At 38.2% G+C, this 22336-nt stretch overlaps 1 protein-coding gene across 1 annotated transcript in view; it reads left to right on the top strand.

Annotated features, from left to right (window-relative positions):
* Positions 1-20423, top strand: part of CFTR (CF transmembrane conductance regulator) — a 345866-nt gene extending 325443 nt beyond the window's left edge. The window contains exon 27 of the mRNA XM_053716685.1: positions 18270-20423. Within this exon, the coding sequence (XP_053572660.1) occupies positions 18270-18476 (207 nt within the window). The 3' untranslated portion in view covers positions 18477-20423. The remainder of the gene's footprint in view (positions 1-18269) is intronic.
* The last annotated feature ends 1913 nt before the right edge of the window (positions 20424-22336 follow it).

Raw genomic sequence — 22336 nt, 5'->3', positions numbered from 1 at the left:
AGATCATCCTACCTTGTCTTCACTCAGCCGAGCAGCGATGGAACCGAAGTGGACATCCGGAGCGGAAGAAGTTAATCCTCCAAGCGGCGCTGAAGAAATCTTCCATCCGATGAAGTCATCATCCAGGCGGCGCTGAAGAAGTCTTTGATCCGGCCGATGTCATCTTCCAAGAGGCGCTGAAGAGGTCTTCTATCCGGGCGATGTCATCTTCCAAGCCGGGTCTTGAATCTTCCTCCCGCCGACGCGGAACCTCCTTCTTCACCGACGGACTACGACGAATGAAGGCTCCTTTAAGGGACGTCATCCAAGATGGCGTCCCCTCAATTCCGATTGGCTGATAGGATTCTATCAGCCAATCGGAATTAAGGTAGGAAAAATCTGATTGGCTGATGGAATCAGCCAATCAGATTGAGCATGCATTCTATTGGCTGATCGGAACTTTTCATTTGAACAGGTGAAAACTAGGTATAATCAAAAAACAATTACAATAGATAATGCAATAACAGGAGGGGGTACGTCCAGTCTCGGGGGTCGGTTTATAGTGACACCTAAAAAAAAAAAAAAAAAAAAAAAAAGGAAAAAAATTGCTATCTTGAGCTATAGTAGACTATAAGAAATTAATTAGTTTCCCATAATCACATGTTCGCCTCAGGAGAACTAGCTGGAGCTCTGTTATATTCATTCCAGATTGCTTGTATGGCAATAAAGTTTTCTGTGTTCCCTTTCTTATAGGCAGAGTATTCTTCCAACTCCAATAGCTCTGAGACCCTATCCTTCCACATTCCCAGGGAGGGGACATCCCTCGCCTTCCAGTGTCTGGCTATCAGTGTTTTAACACTATTTGTAATATCCGAAATAGGGGGAGGAGGGACTTTAGCGGAAGTCTAAAAGACTTGTTCAGCAGCCATATTAGGGGGTCGGATGGAATTTGCATATGAAATATTTTCCCTACCTCGTCTATTACTTCGTACCAAAAGTGGTTCAGGCGAGAACACCACCACCACATGTGGCCCATACCGCTACCCACATGACCACATCTCCAGCATCTATTGTTTGTGCTATGGTATAGCCGGTGTATTTTGCGAGGGGTTAGATACCAACAGTGTAGGATTTTATAATTAGTTTCTAAAATAGATGCTGAAATAGAGGATTTTTAGTGTTCATAAAAATGTTAACTGCTGTTTGTGGGAGAATGATCACACCCAGTTCCCTCTCCCACATCTCTATGGAATAAGGCAGGTTGCCTGGTAAAGGCTGGAGGATAATTTTGTAAATGGCCGAGAGAGAGTGTCGTATTGGTGAGTTTGAGAGGAAAAGTTTCTCAATGTTAGTGGGGGGTCGGGTCATGTTGTTTTTATGAGTGTGGGTGTTGATATAGTTATGGAGTCTTCTGTAGGAAAACCAGTTGCGTGCCCAGTCGTATCCCTTGTCAATTAACTGCTCTTGGGTGCATAGGGCGTCATTGGTCGTCGCATTGAATACTAGTATATTACCATTAGGAGGGGCTTGGGGGCTAGGACCCATCACTGTTTTTAATGAGAAGTCAGAGTTATGAAGTAGAGAAGTCAATGGGCTCGGATTGGAAGAGAGGCAAGGGTACTGATGGGTGGCCCGATCCCAGACGACAGCGGTCTCTCTAGTGGTCGGGTTTGGGAGCGCCTTAATTCTCGCATGGAAATCAGGGCTCCAACATAGGGAAGCAAGCGGGAAATCGGGGTTTATGTGTTCTTCAAGGCGGACCCATCTTTTCTGCCCCCCAGCAACCTCCCAGTCGAGGATTCTCTGTGTAAATATGGATACCCTGTATTTGTCCAAGTCCGGTAGGCCTAGGCCTCCATGTTCTCGTAACAAAGTCATGGTAGTTTTGTTGATTCTTGGCGGTCTTTTTTTCCAGACAAAAGTGCTAAATAAACTCTGTACCTGAGAAAGATATTTGGGGTGCAGAGGCACCGGCACCGCACCCATAATATACAGGAGCCTTGGGAAGATGTTCATTTTTATAGTGTTGATCCTACCCCACCATGAAAGTTTCTTTGAGCCCCAGGATGATAAGTCGCGCATGATAGCTGTTTTAATGGGCAAGTAGTTTTCCCTAAATAAGCCGTCAAAAGTTTTAGTGAGGTAAATGCCTAAGTATTTAAGGGCGCCTGTGCACCACTTTAGGGGGCAGCTGTGTCTGATAGCTCTTACGGAGCACTCCGAGAGTCCAATAGCCAGGATCTCAGACTTAGATTGGTTTACCAGAAAGTCTGTAAGTTTATGGAATGCAGTGAGTTCTGTCAATAGCAGGGGGATAGATGATTCTGACTCGGTAAGGGTAAAAAGGATGTCATCGGCAAAAAGTGATAATTTGTATATGTCCTCCCCCACTGTGATACCTCGAATTTCAGATGTGTTTCTAACCTTTGAGGCAAAAGTTTCGATAAAGAGGGCGAACAGTAGGGGTGAGAGGGGGCAACCTTTGCGTGTGCCATTTTTAATATCTATTGGTGAGGAAAGGGAGCCGTTAACTATGATGCGGGCACTGGGTGAGGAATAGAGAGCAAATATCCGATTTAGGGGGGTCGTGCCTATGCCGAAGGCCTCCAGGGAAGCTCTTAAGTAGGACCAATTTACCCGGTCGAAGGCCTTTTCGGCGTCTGTTGAAATTATTGTAGTAGGGATTTTTTTATAAACGACATGCCAGATTAAATGTATGTTTCGGACGGTGTTGTCCCTTGCCTCACGCCCAGGAACAAAACCCACTTGATCATTATGTATGAGGGTGGGGAGAAGGCGGTTGAGGCGGGTCGCTATTATTTTTTCGTAGATCTTTAAGTCAGTATTAATGAGTGAGATTGGGCAGTAGTTGGTTATTAAGTCAGGGGATTTGTTGGGCTTAGGGATTATAGCAATGTGTGCTTGAAGTGAAGTGGGCGAGAAAGAACCAACATCATCTATGCTCTTGTAATATCTAAGTAGGTAGGGGGATAGTATTTCTTTAAATTGTGTGTAATAAGAGTTACCAAACCCATCCTGGAGCTTTCCCAGAAGGGAAGGAGGATATGGCATCGAGGAGTTCCTCCTCTGAGTATGGGGCGTCTAACTCTTCTCTCTGCTCAGTGGTCAGTTTGGGGAGGTGTATGCCGTTGAGGTAGGCCGCTATGTCATCTGGGTGGGGGTCTGCTGCACCTCATCTGAGGTTATAGAGATTATCATAGAAGTCCCTAAAAGCTTGTGTGATTTCTGTGGTAGTAGATTTCAGTACCCCCTTAGAGTCCCGTATACCCATTATGCATTGTTTGGTCGTTCTTTTCTTGAGTTGATGGACCAGCATCCTACCTTGCTTATTCGCTCCCTCATAATAAATTTTCTTTAGATATAGGGCTTTATTCTTAGCTTCGGTGCCAAGAAGTAAGCAAAGCTGGTTTCTTTTGTGTGTAATACTGTCGGAGAGGGATTTATCTGTGGGATGTGTTTTATGTATGTCCTGAAGTTTAGCTATGTCGTCTAGGAGTGAGTTCAAATAGATAAGTTGTTGTTTACGTTTAGCTGCCTTAATCGCAATGAGTTCTCCGCGAAGAACGCATTTATGAGCGTTCCATATATTATGTATGTCAGTCTCAGGGATGTCGTTTCTTTGAAAATAATCAAGCATTGTCTTTTGTACCTGTAAAAGCGTCTGGGGATCTCTGAGGAGAGAGTCATCGAATCGACAAGTAGAGGCAGAGGGATCAGTAGGGCGCCAGTAGAACTGACAGCTAATTATAGCGTGGTCAGACCACGTTATAGGACTTATGATGCAATGGAAGATAGACTAGTGACGTCTGCAAAAATATAGTCTATTCTCGTATATTGTTGATGGAGGTTAGAGTAAAAGGTAAAGTCTTTGTCATTGGGATGTTGGAGGCACCACGAGTCATGCAGTGCTAGGTATGAGAGGGATTGTTTAATGTGTCTTAGTGTCTTGATGGGTGTAGAAGATGTGCCTGTCGAACAGTCTAATACTGGGTCAAATGCTAGATTGAAGTCGCCTCCTAGAATAATACCGCCCCTAGCTACCTTAAGGACCTTACTGCATAGTTGATGGAAGAAGGGGGCAGGGTTCGTGTTGGGAGCGTACAGGTTCACCAGTGTAATGGGTTTATGATAGAGAAATCCCACTAATATTATGTACCTTCCCTCCTTGTCTTTATGGGTAGATGTCACTGTGAGGGGTAGATTTCTATGTATTAGAATCCCTACTCCATTATGCTTAGAGGTGTGGGAGGAGAAGAAACTATTTCCAAATTTCTGAAAACTATCTTTGGGTTCAAATCCCCTTCTAAAGTGGGTCTCCTGGATAAAAAGGATGTCACCCCCATGTCTCCTATAATCTCGTAATGCCATTGACCTTTTATGTGGGCTATTGAGCCTAACTAGAGGCTATTGGGAGGTGGGTTAAGAGATTAAATATGCTTTTCTATCAAGTGTAGATATTCTTGGTAAAAGACAACACAAGGTTGTATAAAGATGAATGTGTAAGCAATATAAGAGTTTTATAAATTTAATACATTAAAGTAAAATTAAGCATATAATTAAAAACATTCAGTTAAGAACATGGATCCATGTACATATTATAAGATATTGTACAATATTAATCGATAAATAACAATTGTTTTAAAACACAAACTTATTCTAAAAATCACAAACTTGTTTTAAAAATTACTTTAAATATTGGGTTGACAAGAAATTGTTGTTATTCAATTTCTTAAAATGTAGTTTGGGTGTATTGCACCAGTTTATTGAGTGTCTCTAATTCCTTAGTGGAAATATCCTCCTCCGTGAAAAAATGTGAAAAAACAATAATGGTTTAAAAAATAATATTGATGGTATAAAAAATAATAAAAGTGATTCCTTTAAAGTGTTCCAGAAAAAATTCTGTGTTAAAAACAAAAATTCAAAAATTCTGTGTTAAGAACACAAATATATATTAGTGTTTTAAAATCGGAAATATGTAGATCAAAAATAAATTGAATAAAATATGATAAAAGTGTAGAAAATTCAAAAATTGAACTCAAAAAACGTGTAGTGATCCAAAAGTGATGATAGTGAAAAATTAGTTGATGGAAAAAAAGGTTGTATGGTATGGGTGTAGCTCCAAATCCTTTATCAATAGTTATTTGATGGTATAAAGTAAATGTGTTGATAATAATGATGATTTAAAATCCTCCTTTCCTTTCTGGTGAATGCCTTGTTGTTGGAGTGTTTTCTAGGGTGTTCAGTCTATATTATAAGACTCTATCCTCATAAAACCTTTGCTCTATAAATGTATCCATGAATGACCACAACCACTTCAGTCACCAACACGAGGAGCAGGATAATAACAAATGTTGCCAGTCCACAGCGGCTTTCCCTTATGGTGGCACAGCAGCCAATTAAACCAATGATAAACAAGAGAGCCCCTGCTGCTATAATTATAACCCCAGGGATCAAGGTATATACATCCTGAAAGAAGTGTTCATAATCATCATATGTGATAAACACATAGGCTCCTACATAGCACAAGATCCCAGCTGCAGCCCAAAAAATTAGGTTAAGAAAAACCCGGCGGGGTGATCTCCTCTAAGACCGTTTTGGTTTTTCTTAACCTAATTTTTTGGGGTGTATCATAGTGTCGAAATTATATTACTTCAGATGGTAAATACGTATAGTATGTTAAGCAAATGATTGTTCTAAGGAGGCTACATCATAGTTTAAGTTTCTCAGATGTGGAGTTATTGGGCAGGTATAGTTTGAAGATGGCCCATTTCTGGGGGATGTCCTGTTCTTAACAATTAGAATCTGGAAGGGCTTATATAGTTGTGCATCCACTCCTGTCAGTATGAGGAGATGGCCTAGGGTGTTGCTTAGCTGTCTGACAAGGAATCCCCAAACCATATTTGTCAGCTAGTGACACAAGGTATCCACCAGAAGAGTAATGGATACCATTTGAAAATCTGCATGAAAAGTAATATAGAACATTTAGTAGCATAAACTACCGCAAGGGTCCACCCGGGGTCCACCCAGAACTACAGAAAAGGGGGGATTGCCTGACAAGACGCGACGCACAGTAGGAATCATCAACAATGCATCAACAATCTGTATAAATACATGCATGGAAATTTAAACAATATAAACAGTAAGTGAAATTGCGGTGCAACAAATAACAACAAGTGATGAGGCCTAACCACAGTAGTCCATCTTAGCTGTGAAAGTAAACACATGTCAGGTTGAACAAGAAGTATAATAAGAAAGCTATAGGTATAACATGACCTTATGAGTGGTGTGAGTTAGAAAGTCTGAAACTGGGAGGGTTGCTAGATAAATAAATTGCAACGACAATTAGTATAAGTACATGCATGGAAATTTAAACAATATAAACAGTAATTGAAATTGCAATGCAAAAGATAACAGCAAGTGTTATTAAGTTCAGTGAACCTTTCTGTATTCGTGGCAATTTAAGAAAAGTCAAGTTGGGAGGCTGCAGATAACTATTGTGAGTCCAGCCCTCGGACATCTGCTGCTACCATAATAGATTGCAGTAATAGGTTATATAAGTACGTGCATGGAAATTTAAACAATATAAACAGTTTATGAAACTCCAGTACAGCAGGTAACAGCAAGTGATATAAAGTTCAGTGAGCCATAGAGTGGGGTCTAGCCACAACAGTCCATCTTTGTTGTGGTAATGAACACAAATCATGCTAAACTAGGAGCGTATAGAGAAAGCTTTGGACAACTTGTGACCTCATTAGTGATGTGGGTTAGACAGTCTGCAAACATGGCAAATTAGGAGAAATCACATTAGATTATTATACTTTACCAACATGTGTCCAACCCTCAGATGTCCGTTGCTGCTGTGGTGGTTGAGGTAAAAAGAGAAAAAGCATTGGTTTGCGGAAGCGCAAACATGCGTCACATCAAGTATGGCCGTCCTGGGCTTGTTCCAGTTCTCAGGGTGAACCGGGTAAAAGAAAAAACGGTAGTAAGACCTGGTAAAGGTATCATTTCAAAGCGGCGGCGCTCCATCTCTTGGTGGTATGTTGTCCACTTTTTGTCTCTTTGGTTGGGCTCTTTGCCATTGGGGGCTCTGTTCCAATGGGCGTGATGGTCCTGGTGCTGTTGGTGCTGAGGGCGAGATGACATTCGCTTCCGCTGGAGAGTTAAGTGGAATGTTGAGAGATCTGGATAAGTGATCTAGGTCGTTTTAGTCTTTATAAATTATTTGTGATCCATTATGGTTGATTATTAAACTAAAGGGAAATCCCCAGTGATATTTGATGCGATGTTCCTTTAAGGCGCTTGTGATGAACTTGACCTCCTTACGCCTTTGGATCGTGTAGGGGCTGAGGTCTTGGTATATCTGTTGGGTATGGCCTTTATAGGATAAAGACTGTCTTGTCCTAGCTGCCTGCCAGATGGTGTCTTTGGCGGTGAAGCTTAGGAATCGAACAATAACATCTCTTGGAGGGAGAGGTGGTTTAGGTAAAGGGCGTAGTGCTCTATGTGCCCTATCTAGGTCTTCAATTAGCAACGGTGGGGAGTTAGGAGAAAGGTGGTGAGCTAGGCCGATAATATAGTTTTTAAGTTGTTCAGGGGGTACATCTTCCGGGATACCGCGGAATCTTAAATTATTCCTGCGACCGCGGTTATCCAAGTCCTCCACTTTATCTTGAAGGGACTGTACCATAGAGTCCTGGATAGAGATTTGTTGTGTGTTGGAGCTAACCAAATTATTCAGGGTCTCCTGGCCCTCTTCTAAACATTCCAAACGTGCACCCATTTCATTCAGGTCTCTCTTCAGGTCTCTCATCTCTTCTTTAATAAATGATTTGAGTGATTCTAAGTATGATTTGGAAGGTAAGGTTGCTAGTCTCACTTGTATAGCCTGTAGAGGATCTTGGTGGCTGTTTGCAGGCTCTAGTGGGCATGGTGGACCCAGTGGATCGGGTACTCCCCCTGTGGCCATCAGTGTAGACTCAGTAGTCTGAAAGAAAGACGAGACTGAAGGAGTCTGGGTTGAAGTTTTGGAGGGTTTGTCCGTTCTCTGTCTTTTTTTAGGGGTCATAGTGGTTCTGCAGCCCTTGCTGGAGGGGCTTAGGCCGTGTAACGATGCCTCTTCCAGAAGTGATGTGGTGGCATGAATTTGCAAAGTGTCCTGTTAGTGGGCAAAGGATGTGGTGGCCCAATTTGCAGGGAGAGATGAAGGGAGGTTTGCTTTACGCAGGATGCAATAACTGGAGGGTTGCTGGTTGTGGGGCTTATGAGACCTGCGGTAAAATTGTATTCCCCACTGTCTCTATATTAAGTGCAAGGTGTCTGGGCTGGGCCGGCCGGCTGGTCCCAGGAGATGAGGACCTAGTGGTTACTTGCAAGGGAGAGAGGCCTTTTTGGTTTTTAGATGTATGCCTGCTAAATCAAAGAGTAAGGATTGGCCACGTGGGGAGCAAATATCGCAAGTGGCTTCTGAGCAGGTTAGAATAGAAAAGGCCGTCTCTGTTAGTTTCAGCCGCCTAGGGCTTAAATTAGGGTTATTACCTTGTCTTCCTCTGGTCGGGTGTAGAGCAGTCCCCAGGGAGGGCCGCAGGGCAAGTTCGTTGTCGCGGCTTAAGCAGGCCTGTAATGGCGCCGCCTCTTGCAGAGTCTGAGGTGTTCCAGTGGTTGTTTCTGGCTCCTGTCCACTAAAGGAGTGTGGGTTTGGGGCAGTATCTTGACCACCTCAGTCCGCTTTGAAGCTAGAGTCCAGCTAGGGCACCCTGACCATCAGAACTGTGGACACGGCTGTAGGGCAATGGGGCCGCTGCCTTGTAATTACCGCGGTGATCCGGCGGTCCCCAAATGCGCACGTTGCTCAGGAAAGTTGGTATTCCAGGTGGCCCCCTAATAAGTCAGCCCCCGACAACCATCTGCACCATCCGTGACTGATCCCTGACTTGGCTAAAGTGGCTAAGAGTGAAGGCTGACACGGAGCCTTTCTAGTGTGCGGCCATGTCCCTGCACGGCTTGGCTCCGCCCCCCTGTAAATAAGTATTTTTTATTTGTTTTGTGCCACTTTTAGGTTCACGCATATTTTTAGCATCAGCTTCTTATAAGCAGTGTCTACCAAAGCGCAAATCATGATTGAGCCTACATATATATGTATTGCTTCAGACTTGAAAAAGAAAGACAGTCTTCCGAAAGCTTGTCATCTTATAAATGTATCGTTAGTCCAATAAAAAAAGTATCATTGCTCAATGCAATACTCTTATTATTTTGATATCTAAATCTCTGGACTAACACGGCTACTCCAATCAACGTGTATATATATATATATATATATATATATATATTAAAAGGAGAAAATAATCAGCGCTAGAAGTGTATGAGTGTACTGTTTGTCTAAATATATATTCCCATCCACTACCTAGAATATATATATATATATGTATTTATATCAGACACTTGCAATTTATGCAGCAAAGAGTCTCATAGTTCAGATGTGGTAAGTCTATGGAGATGTAATGTTCATTAAAATCCACAGGGCTAATTCCGGTGTGCTGTGAGTAGTTAGGCAGCTCGTCTTTAGAAAGAAGAATGATCCCCCGCAGGGCGAGGTTCCTCTTGAAAAAATCTGAAAGGTATAGGACAAGACAGGCGCCAGGGGCACACTTCGTGTAATACGTTCAAGTTAATGACAAGTTATAGACAGTGGGAAAATCCACGCTCACCTGGTTCAACCTCAAGATATGAGGTATTTTCTGGCACTAGTGTTAGTATGCTCTCACTCCTCGCGGTCCTTCTGCAAATCCACTGTTCCTTGGGAATTCCTTGGTCTTTGGAGTGTCCCCAATGTATCCTCAGTTATAGGGACAATATGGGATGTGTGGGTGGGAGAGACTGTGTACTATTTTATCTGTATCAAAATATACACTACTAACACCATATAGGTAAAACCAGGTATTTTAATCACACAAATGTATATACATAAATATAAAGCAATAATTATTAACAGTAACAGGCATAAAAGACCATTTCAGTCCATAAGTAACAAAAGGAAATTTCTTTCAGCAATAGGCTATAGAGCCGTAGTCAGACCGAGCAATTTGTTCCAGCAATCTGGACTGCAGGCCGGGCTGGCTAATGTGCTCTAATGTATAAGTATCCGGTTATGGAGCAATAAAGGACAAAAGTGGATCCGCTATATTCTTTTTGAGATATACAGCAATCCAGTCCTTATGCAGCTCCGTGTGAGTCAGTGTGCACTGCGTGCGCCATACGCAACAATACAGCACGCAGTGCACACTGACTCACACGGAGCTGCATAAGGACTGGATTGCTGTATATCTCAAAAAGAATATAGCGGATCCACTTTTGTCCTTTATTGCTCCATAACCGGATACTTATACATTAGAGCACATTAGCCAGCCCGGCCTGCAGTCCAGATTGCTGGAACAAATTGCTCGGTCTGACTACGGCTCTATAGCCTATTGCTGAAAGAAATTTCCTTTTGTTACTTATGGACTGAAATGGTCTTTTATGCCTGTTACTGTTAATAATTATTGCTTTATATTTATGTATATACATTTGTGTGATTAAAATACCTGGTTTTACCTATATGGTGTTAGTAGTGTATATTTTGATACAGATAAAATAGTACACAGTCTCTCCCACCCACACATCCCATATTGTCCCTATAACTGAGGATACATTGGGGACACTCCAAAGACCAAGGAATTCCCAAGGAACAGTGGATTTGCAGAAGGACCGCGAGGAGTGAGAGCATACTAACACTAGTGCCAGAAAATACCTCATATCTTGAGGTTGAACCAGGTGAGCGTGGATTTTCCCACTGTCTATAACTTGTCATTAACTTGAACGTATTACACGAAGTGTGCCCCTGGCGCCTGTCTTGTCCTATACCTTTCAGATATATATATATATATATATATATATATATATATATATATATATATATATATATATATATATTATCACTGTACTGCACAACTTACAAGTGCAAATGCAAGATACAATCTAATTAAATATAGGCCATATGTAAAGCTTGGTATACATACTGATTAATAGGTATTTTTTTTTTTAATATACTACAACTAAATAGAAAGATCTATTACATCTATACATGGAGGGGACCTCTTACACAATATAAAGTTATTTGGATTTATGGAATAATAGGTAAGGCTTTTGACAGTATATTATCATATCCTGAGTATTTAGCAGTGCTCCACAGCATTACAGTCTACTCATAATACACATTGGCTATTGGTATAAACATACTAAATAAATATTCTAAAAAGAAACAGCATACAAGTAATCTGTCTAAGCAGTAGAGCACAATGTATCAGTTATAAGAAAACAGGATTAAAAATGATTTATGTTTCAGGCCCCTAAACAAAAATATTATCACTATAAAATAACTTTATACTGTCAGTAAATCATGATCATTATGCTTTATTTAAAAAGCCCCAAGATATAAAAAAGAAAAAGTAATATTTCATAGTATGAAAATGATTAAAATATCTTTATTGTATAAAACTCATTATAACCAATGCATTATGTTTCAGAAAATAATACAAATATTATAACTCAATGTCAGGGACATTATGATGTATAAGCAATATAACCATACGCACATAGTCACACACATACACATGCTCACATACTTAGACACCTGCACATGCATACACAAACACCCATACACTCACATACACATGTGCATACTCAAGCTCATACAAGTATGCACACACATGCACTCACTCACATACACACTCACATAAACATGCATGCACACACACAGACACATACCTGTAGACATACACATGCTCACATACTTATGTACATACATACATATTTGTACACAAACATACACACATATACTTGCACATGCAGGCACACAACTACGCTTGCTCACACATAAACACATGCACATACTCTTACATAAGCAGGCACACACATACGCATGTGCATATACTTATGCAATACATATATATGTACACACATTCACATACACACACAAGCACATATACACACCTATACTCACAAACACATACACATATACTTACTTAAGCAAGCACACACATACATATGCACACACAAACACACACAAATGCACACACAAACACACATAGGCATACACTTACTCACACATATGCTCATGTATGGTTGTGCCTATCTTTATGTGCATGTATGTGACTGTATGTGCAGGCTTACTCACAAACCTGCACATACACTCACTCCCATACATGCACATAAAGATAGGCACACACTTACATACACAGCAGCATATTCATGCACAAGCACACACAGAAAAAAACATGATTACATTAAATATTTGTAATAAACCAATACCCTATCTCATATTAGTTGTGAAAGTTCTCAGAATGACTTATTTTTATTTTATTTTTGTTTACTTCGTCAACTGTTATAGAATAGTAGTTTTACCTAAATTACTGGCACTAGGCATTGCTCCAGAATAGAACCACACTTTTGTATATTGGATGAACTCATTGTGGCCATAATGATTTATTTAATAATTACAGAAGTTACTTTCAAAATATTAACAAAGTTATCCTGTAGACACCGTGAACAAAAGTCATTGCTACATTTGTAGAGATTCATACATAAATAATATAACTGGTTTGTTTAATCTATTTATGTATTATTAGTATATACATAAAGATAATACACAATCTGATTATTCACAGGCAGCATCAGATTAGCACATGTAATTGAGTTTATCAATGTTGGGGTTTTTTTCATTTTTTTTTTTAAGTTTTAAATTTTATTTTATTTAGATAATAAGTACAACACAACAAAGAAAATAGAAAAGACATTTCCGTGTATCAACATTATAAAACCGAACCATAATGACTGCACTCCTAATGGTCTAAAGTCCAGATCAATCTCTGCTCTCCGTGTGCAGTAAAGAGGAAATGTTGAACAATGTCTTGATGAGGGCAATTCCCACGGAAAATTAAGTTAGCTGACCTTGGTCACATAAGTCTATATATAATAACTGTTCAGGAGGGGAGATGCACACAACAGGTGTCCTAATTGTTAGGTAGTTCGAGCAGTTTCATAAACAGAAGTGGGATAACAGTGCAATAACAATCAAGTAACATACTCTCGGGGGACAGTTACTCCTCTGTTCCCCCAGTCTAGGTGGTTCCTGTCGACCTTATTGATTATTATTGTTCAGTAATGGTTCGGGTCTATCCATGCTGTTAGTCTAGTCGTTACCGTCGTCGTCCTCGGGCGCAGGCTTTGGGGAAGGCGGAGGGGGGATCGGTGACTAAGGGCGTGTCACTGGTATAAAGTGAAAGGGGTACAGAGTTGGATTGGATTTGGGGGTGTTGTATTAACCGATTTATTGAGTCACCAGATTAGTACAGGTGGAGTTCCATCTCATTAACATCAGTTCATGTGTGGCGATTTTCCCTGTTCTAAAGTAATGATATCTCTCTAGGGCTAGCAGTGTGTTCACTTGATCTATCCAAATTCCCAGGGTGGGAATGTTTTGTGATTTCCATCTTTGTGGAATCAAGATTTTTGCGCTGCTTAGCATTATATACATTAAGGATATTTTAGCATCGTCCTCAAGATTTGGCAGGTCGAGAAAGAGAAGAGTATGTGGGTCCTGTAGGATTTGTGTGGAAAGGGTATTGTTCATGTGTGTGAAGACCTGGGTCCAGAAGGAACCCAGGTTAGGGCACGTCCACCATATATATAGGAGGTCAGCAGTCTCTCCACAGTTGCGCCAGCATTTATCACTAGCATGTTTGTAAAAATATTTTATCCTCTGTGGGGTGAGGTACCATCTGGATAAAAGTTTAAAACCCAGCTCCAGAATCCTTGCCGACACTGAGGATTTTTTTTGGTGTCTGAATGCTTTCCTCCACTCCTCGGCCTCTATTTCCAGACCAAGGTCCTTGCTCCATTTGCGGCTATAAGCTGGTAAGTCATCTTGACTTGTGTTTGAAAGAATTCTGTATATCGTGGAGATTGTGTGACGAGGAGCGAGGGGCAGGGTGCACAGGGACTTCGAATTCTGTAAGGGGCCTAACAAAGAGATTTCTCTGCTTATGGGAATTGAAGTAGTGAGTTAACTGAGTGTAGGGATACCAGGAGGAGGGGAACCTAGGTTCCCTCTCCTCTAGTTCCTGTCTTGTGTATAGCCTTCCATCTTTGATAACATATTTCCATGAGTGCATGTGAGTTGTAGGAGCATATTGCTGGGTGTATTTGATAGATGGGAGGAAAGGGAGTTCAGGGTTATTAAATATAGGGGATAAAGGAGATGGCCTGGATCTGATGTGTGTGCTTGTTGCTGTCAGTTTATCCCATTGGGTGAAGAATTCCAGGAGTAGTGAGTATTTGCTTATAGTTTTAGGTCTGTCAACTGTTTTGAGCCAGCCCAACCACCCTGCGTTGGGGATATCAAGAATTTCCCTGTCTAGCTGTATCCATTGTTTACGGTCGGTGTTGTAACTCCAGTCAATAAGTCTTTGTACCAATGTAGGGAGCCGGTATCTTTCCAAGTTTGGTACTCCCAATCCTCCCCTGTCCCTGGCCATGTATAGTATGTTCCTAGGTATTCTGAGCTTGATAGGGCCCCAGATGAACTGTTCTATATTTCTTTGCAATTCACGTATGTACGTTCTGGGTAATGTGATTGGGAGGGTCTGGAATATGTACAGAATCCTGGGTAAGATGTTCATCTTCACCACGTGGACCTTACCAATCCACGAAAGTGGTTTGTTTTTCCAACAAGAGAGATCTCTCGTGATGTCTGTTAGCAGTTGTTTATAGTTAGCTGCAAAGGAGGTTTGTGTATCTGCGGTCAGGTATATACCTAAATACTTTAGCTGGGTGGCTTGAAATCGAAGGGGACATTTTGTTTTCATCAATGTTGTTTTTAACACAAATATTTTATTTTTTATTTTATTTTTTATTTACAAAGAAGTCTATAATTTTCTACCACGTAAAATATAATGTGAATATATTTTGCTTAGAATATAAAGCACAATTTTTTTTATATGGTTTACTATTTCATTTTTAAAATCAAAGATACATATGTCAATGAAAAAGCTGCTTCTTTTATTAGCTTATTACATTGATAATGAAAGATATGCACAATTTTCATTGTTTTGAAGTCCAGGGACATACCCCTCAAGTCTTGAGTATGTACATTTCTCCTCTGGTGCTATCCAGATAGCAGTGATGTGTGTAGGGTCTTTCCTGCCAAGGCACTCTGAAGTCTGGCCTTTAATTGATAGATGGGGCAGATGAGTATTTAAAGGGACATAAAACCCAATATTTTTCTTTCATTATTCAGATTGAGAAAACAATTTTTAGCAACATTCCATCTTACTTCTGTTATCTTATTTGCTTCATTCTTTATATATCTTTTGTAGAAGAAATATCAATGCATACGGGTGAGACAATCACATGAGGTATCTATGTGCAGCCACCAATCAGCAGCTACTGGGCCTATCTAGATATGCTTTTCAGCAAATAATATCAAGATAATAAAGATAATAGAAGTAAATTAGAAAGTTGCTTAAAGGGACAAACCCAAATTTTTTCTTTCATGATTCAGATAGAGCATGACATTTTAAGCAACTTTCTAATTTACTCCTATTATCATTTTTTCTTTATTCTCTTGGTATCTTTATTTGAAATGCAAGAATGTAAGTTTAAATGCCGGCCCATTTTTGGTGAACAACCTGGGTTGTCCTTGCTGATTGGTTTATAAATTCATCCACCAATAAAAAAGTGCTATCCAGAGTTCTGAACCACGAAAAAAGCTTAGATGCCTTCTTTTTCAAATAAAGATAGCAAAAGAATGAAGAAAAATTGATAGTAGGAATAAATTAGAAAGTTGCTTAAAATTGCATGCTCTATCTGATTCACGAAAGAAAAAAATTTGGGTTCAGTGTCCCTTTAAAATTGTATGTCCCTTTAAGGAAATGTATATACATGCACTTGCCATTTTTCTATCATGTTTTAGATAGATTATTCAACTTTTAACTACTTTCTAATTTGCTCTTATTATCTTCATTCTCTTAGTATTTTTATTTGAAAAAGCAGGAATGTAAGCTTATGAGCCGGCCCATTTTTGGTTCAGAACCCTGGATAGCGCTTGCTGATTGATGGCTACCCCGATGCTGAAACAAAGATGGACCAGCTAGTAAGCTTACATTCCTGCTTTTTCAAATAAAGATACCAAGAGAACAAAGAAAAAAGGATAATAGGAGTAAATTAGAAAGTTGCTTAAAATGTCATGTTCTATCTGAATTATGAAAGAAATCATTTGAGTTCAGTATCCCTTTAAAGGGATGTGAAACCCAAGACATTTTTGTGTGATTCAGACAGTGCATACAGTTATAAAAAAGTTTCCAATTTACTTCTAATATCAAATGTGAGTTTTTCTCATGTTATTCTTTGTTGAAGAGATACCTAGGTAGATGTCTGGAGCACATCAACGCAGGAAAAATTGCTCCAATCTAACACTCTTGCAAATGGATATCACTTTTTTTTAAACTGTGCCATAAAGTGCACCAGATATGTGCACGTTCCAGTGCTTACGTCCCTGTTTTTCAAAAAAAGATAACAAAAGAACACAGAAAATGTGATAATCAAAGTAAATTAGAAAGTTGTTTAAAATTGCATGCTCTATCTGAATCATTAGCCCCTTTTCTACAGGAAATTTCAGAGAAAAACTTGCCAAAAGTACCAGAGAATTTTTAACATTTCTGCTGTCAGTCCATTTAAACATAAATATAACCCTGTTTTTTTAGATTTACCTATCAAAACTATATACATTTTTTTTAGTAGACAACCCAATATATTTATCTAGTTATATTATTATTTTGGTATATTTCATACTACCATTTCACTGCCAAATACGATCTTATTAAAAAGATTGTTGACTTTTCCATATACTAAATAACAAACATGCATGGCTTTGCTATTGTTTTTTGGCAACTAGAAGGCCGCTAATTGCAGCTGTGCACCACACTTCTTAAATTCCCGATAGTGAAAGGGTAAATTAGTTAGCTGGTAAGGGTTATAAAACTGTAATTTAGAGATTTCCCTCCCACCTATCACTTCCAACCTCCCTGATCCCTCCCAAACAGATCTCTCCCCCCTAACACCATCTTAGGTACTGGCAGACAGTCTGCTAGTATGAAGTTTTAGGGCTTTTTTAATTATTATTATTATTATTATTATTTTCTGAAGTATAGGATCCCCCTTACTCTCCCACCTCCCTGATCCCTCCAAAACAGGTCTCTACCCCTCCCCCCTCCATCTTTGTCTGCCAGTACCTAGTTTATATACATTTTTTTTATTAATTAAAAAAGTTTTCTGTAGTGTAGGGACCCCCATCACCCTACCCACCTCCAACCCCTAAGTGATCATACTGTAGGGCCCCCTCTCCCCTCACATTATCCCCTTTGCTGTAGTGTAGTAGACCCATCCATCTCTCTCTCCTAATTATTTCCTTTCTGTAGTGTAGGGAACCCTCCCCTTCCTCCCTTCTCACTCAACTCCAGCGATGGGCTGCTGCAGATACAGACAGTGACACTGTCTGTGTCACTGTCTGTATCAGTGAGCATACCATATGAAGGCAAATGCCTTCTCCCCCAGGCTGCTGTCTCGACTGTCTAGGCTGACAGCCAGGAACACAGCATGGGCTACAGTGTTGGACATACTACATAAAAACAGTACGCTGGGCAAAGTATTGTGTAAAGTAGTACCTGTGTTCATTTGGTGCAAGGGGTTTAAGAACATTTTTGGGTTTCATGTCCCTTTAACCCCTTAATGATGGCTGATGTACGTCCTCTTGTCTGACCTTGTTGATAGCACAGGCCTTGCTGATGCAATTAGCAAAAACTGAGCCAGCAGCCTCCTAGGCTCTGTATCTTTGAATCATTCTTCCTCATTGGTTAGTCCACAGCAAACAATATGCACTTTTGCAGCTGAGGGGTAGGTTTGCCCCCATAGGACAGATATAAATAACTCCTGCAGTTATCCAATAATCGTTATATAGATACTTGCAAAGTTCTAAAGTCAGCAGGATGTACCCCAGCCTTTCTAAGGGCAGTGAAAAAAACACAATTCACAGAGGTAAATTACAGCATAAGCAGGCAAAACTTTGCTAAAGGTTTTTTGAGTTTAATGTCCTTTAATTCTCCCATTGCTATATATAATGTAATAATTAATTTGTTGTATATATCTATACCTAATTAATACTTTTCCTGCTTGTATAGGTAATTGAAGAAAATACAGTGCGACAATACGACTCGATTCAGAAACTCATGAATGAAAAGAGTTTCTTCAAACAAGCCATGAGCCAGTCTGATCGCTTGAAGCTATTCCCATTACATCGTAGAAATTCAAGTAAAAGAAAATCCAGACCCAAAATCACTGCCTTACAAGAAGAAACTGAAGAAGAGGTACAGGAAACAAGACTGTGATAACTCACAAAAGGCTTCCTGCAATCTTTCCATATGCATCCATTTTGTTAGATGCTTCTTGTGCCAATGGACCATATAACTAAGGACATTGAAAAACTAAAATAAAGTTACGCTGAAATCACCTGATTTGAAACTGACTTTAAATGTGACATTGTCCAAATATTTATACTGGCTCATGTATAATGATAGCAGTTTTGGTACGCATTTGTATGGTTAAGTTATTTTTGTATTCTTACTTTAATGATTAGACTCCAAAGAGGTTTATCATAGAAAAGTTTTGTGATGCATTGTAAGAAATTCTGTATTTGGGATAATAATTTAGAAAATATTAATAATGTTAGGAGTGGTGTCTCTGTGGCCCAAATTATGTAACAAATTATGCACTGTTTTTTTGGACAGCCAACTCGTAGAACAATTTTCAAGAGATTTTTTTTTTATTCTGGATCGGATCAGACAAATATTTGTTTTGACAATTTTTAATATGCTGCAAATACTAAAAATGAACCATGTAAAAAATTGATCATAACATACCAATCTGAGAATATTTGGGGTCAATAGTCAATATTACTTTAACATTTTTTTCATCAAACAATTTATTAATTGTTGACAAATATTTTTACTTAGTATTTCCATACAATTCTTAACTATATTTGTGAAAAAATGTTTTAACCTCTTTGCAAATATCTACAATGGTATCTTATTTAGCACCATCTACATACTGGTTATTTGACAACACACATTTTCCATTTACCAGTCGATAGATTATTAATTATTGTTTAAAATGAGGGCTTTCCAGTGCTGGTTGTCCATGTCTGGTGAAATGGAGTTATCATTTTGAATTGAGTTTTCTTTAAATTTTGCATTATTAAAATGTAACTGAATTATTTTGCAGTATGGATTGTTAACAAATACAATAATAAGATGTAACTGAATGCTTTAATCCATGAATGCATAAACCATTATCTTTAAAGAAGGTCTTGCATGAAATGCATCAGATGTCAGCTACGCGTTTCTGAGTCATGAGTATGGTTACTATTGGAAGCAGTTTAGGAACTTTTTTAAATTGTTTAATTCGGCAAAGTTTCATTTTGAAACAATTGCTGATCTTTCTAGCTTGTGTAAAAGACACTGTCTTGTTGTAGTAGAACTAAATGGAGAATAAAGGAACACTTCATTGTGACTTTGGGTGTCTAATGTCACTTCCTGGTCCTGAATTTACATAAAAAAACCATAGAGACTCATTGGAGTTTTTTAGGTGTGCTTGCAGCTGAGCAATGTAATAGAGCACTTGCCATCCTTTGATATATTGACAATTCTAAAGATATTAGCTATAATTTATTAATATTTTTATAATAAATTTGATTACAAATTAAAATAAAAGATAAAAAACTAAAACTTACTTCACTAGTATGTTAAACAATGTATAGTGGTACATCAAGACATTAATGTATATGTATATTCATATATACATATCCCTGATAAACAAAACACATATTTTTATATAGTATGATGTTATCGATTAATAGATATTATGTTTAGGATATATTTATTTTAATGTTTATTTAAATTTGATTTAATAATGCACTACACAACAACAAAATATATTTGTATAAAAATAGTTTATATTGAAACTTGATTATTTTTTTTCTAAACGAATTATAATTAAAATGTATTCTTTTCATCTCAGAAAGCTAAGTTCTGTTTATGTGCCTTAAGATTTCCAAAATAAATCATATGATGATCTAACAAAACATCTTGACATATGATTTTATTTTGAGGAATACTGCCAGTTTTTGTAAAATATACTTCAGGTGCAATTTAGTAGAATAAGATAATGTGTGTGTCATGTTCAGTCGTATCACTGCCTTTATAAAATGTACACCTATAATATATTCAGTGTATTTATTGTAATTACAGATTTAATAAAGTGAATACTTTGTGTACAAACTATGGATTTTTTCTTTGCTATTTAATACAGTACAAAATTACTTATTTTTTTTACTGGAATCAAACAGATTTGCAGAATCCTGTTTAATAACTATAGTAGTTGTAGAAAACCAATGCAGACTCCTCATGCTAAGATTAGAAGAGAAATAGACTACATATCCCATACTGCAACAGGGTGGAGGCCGCAACAGCAGAATAGTGCCACTAATCATAAAGTACTCAAAAGCATGTTGGTTAAAATTAAAAAATATTTAATCCATTAAAAAGACATATGCAGGGGCATCCACCTGGAGTGCAAAGTGCAGGGGGAGGGGAGACAGTTGAATGTTTTTTTTCTTTTAATCCTCCTGAATACCTAGCTCCATTTAGAGGAAGAAGCACAGCATTCTGGGAGTTTCACAATAATCTGAAATTTGTAGTTTACTATTTCACTCTCAGTATTGTGCTATTGTGATTTCCCATCATGAAGTGCACAATAGTGTGGAGTAAGTTTCCTGGGAAGGCAGAACGCTTCTGCATGAGGCCTGCCCCCTCCTACATGCAGTGTGGTACACCCCAAAAAAGAAATGTTTAATTGTACATTAGTTTACATATGGTGAATCCAAAACTTATAGTGTACAAGTAAACTGGGTCTATCTATTTGTTTTAAATCTTAATATTACATATAGAATGTATATAAATACACACATATAATCCAATTTACATGACATTGGGTATTCCAGAGAGAAAGGCAGAGAAAATAAGAAAACATCAGTTTATCCAATGCTTCACAGAAGCATTCTTTAACTCCCAACATATTCAGAAATTATCTTCTTTAAACTAAACATAGAAACATAGATATTGATGGCATATAAGAGCCATAGGCCCAGAAAGTCTGCCCGATATTACCTACAAATATAAACTTATCTAGTTTGTAGGATAGCCTTATGCGTGTCCCAGTTATTTTTAAAGTCCCCCACAGCATTTGTCATAACTACCTCTTGAGGAAGTTTATTCCATAAATCAATAACTCTTTCTGTAAAGAAGTGCTTTGTCGGTATATACCAGGTTATAAAATTATTATTTATTTATTATTATCTTTAAAATAACCTCCAATTAAAATGTATATACAAAACAATTGAAATTAATATTTATTCCTAAATTCTTAGATTAGTTAGCTTTATATACACATTGAATTATATTTATTTAGAAACTAGATTATGAATCAATTATATACGCTTATTCCGTTACAATATTCTATACAGCAGATCATAAAAATATATCTTTAAAATTAACCTTACTCACAATGAATCACATTAAAAGTACCATAATAAAATACCAGAATATGGAACGCTAACTTAACAGTGCTTAGTTAAACAATATAACAAAATACTTTAACAGACAATTTATGCGCCAATTAATCTGAGCTGAAATAACCTCTTGTTTAGTCACAATAAAGCAAATTTTAAAATATATCACAATAGCTAAAATTAACTTAATACACCAGAGAAATGTAACTACAATAACCAATTTATATGAAATTTCACAATAGTAAAACTGATTTATAAATATAAAATACAAATTCTTTTCTAGCAAATAAAATTATTTAGCATTAATGTGACTAGTTCTAAGCTACACAGGACTATGAATATAGATTTAAAATACCAAATATCATTTTAAATCACCAGCTTCAATTAAACTGTAGCAACAATGAATAACTTGATTTAAATATAAAAGTATGAAAAAACCCTTTATACGTTAGAAGATTAATCAATTTTATGGTTTCAGCTTTATCAGATAAATCCAGTTCACCTCATAAATAAGAAATTTAGAGAATAAAAGGTTTAGGCCCAATGTTGCTTTCTGTAAACCAAGGCAGCAAGATAGGTCAGAGAGTTAAAACTCAGCAGCGTGATAGATCCCACATTTTTTTA

Source organism: Bombina bombina, chromosome 6, assembly GCF_027579735.1.
Source record: "Bombina bombina isolate aBomBom1 chromosome 6, aBomBom1.pri, whole genome shotgun sequence".
NCBI classification, from domain to species: Eukaryota; Metazoa; Chordata; class Amphibia; order Anura; family Bombinatoridae; genus Bombina; species Bombina bombina.
The sequence above is the reverse complement of the archived record's forward strand: the minus strand, read 5'-3'. Positions and strand labels throughout refer to the sequence as shown.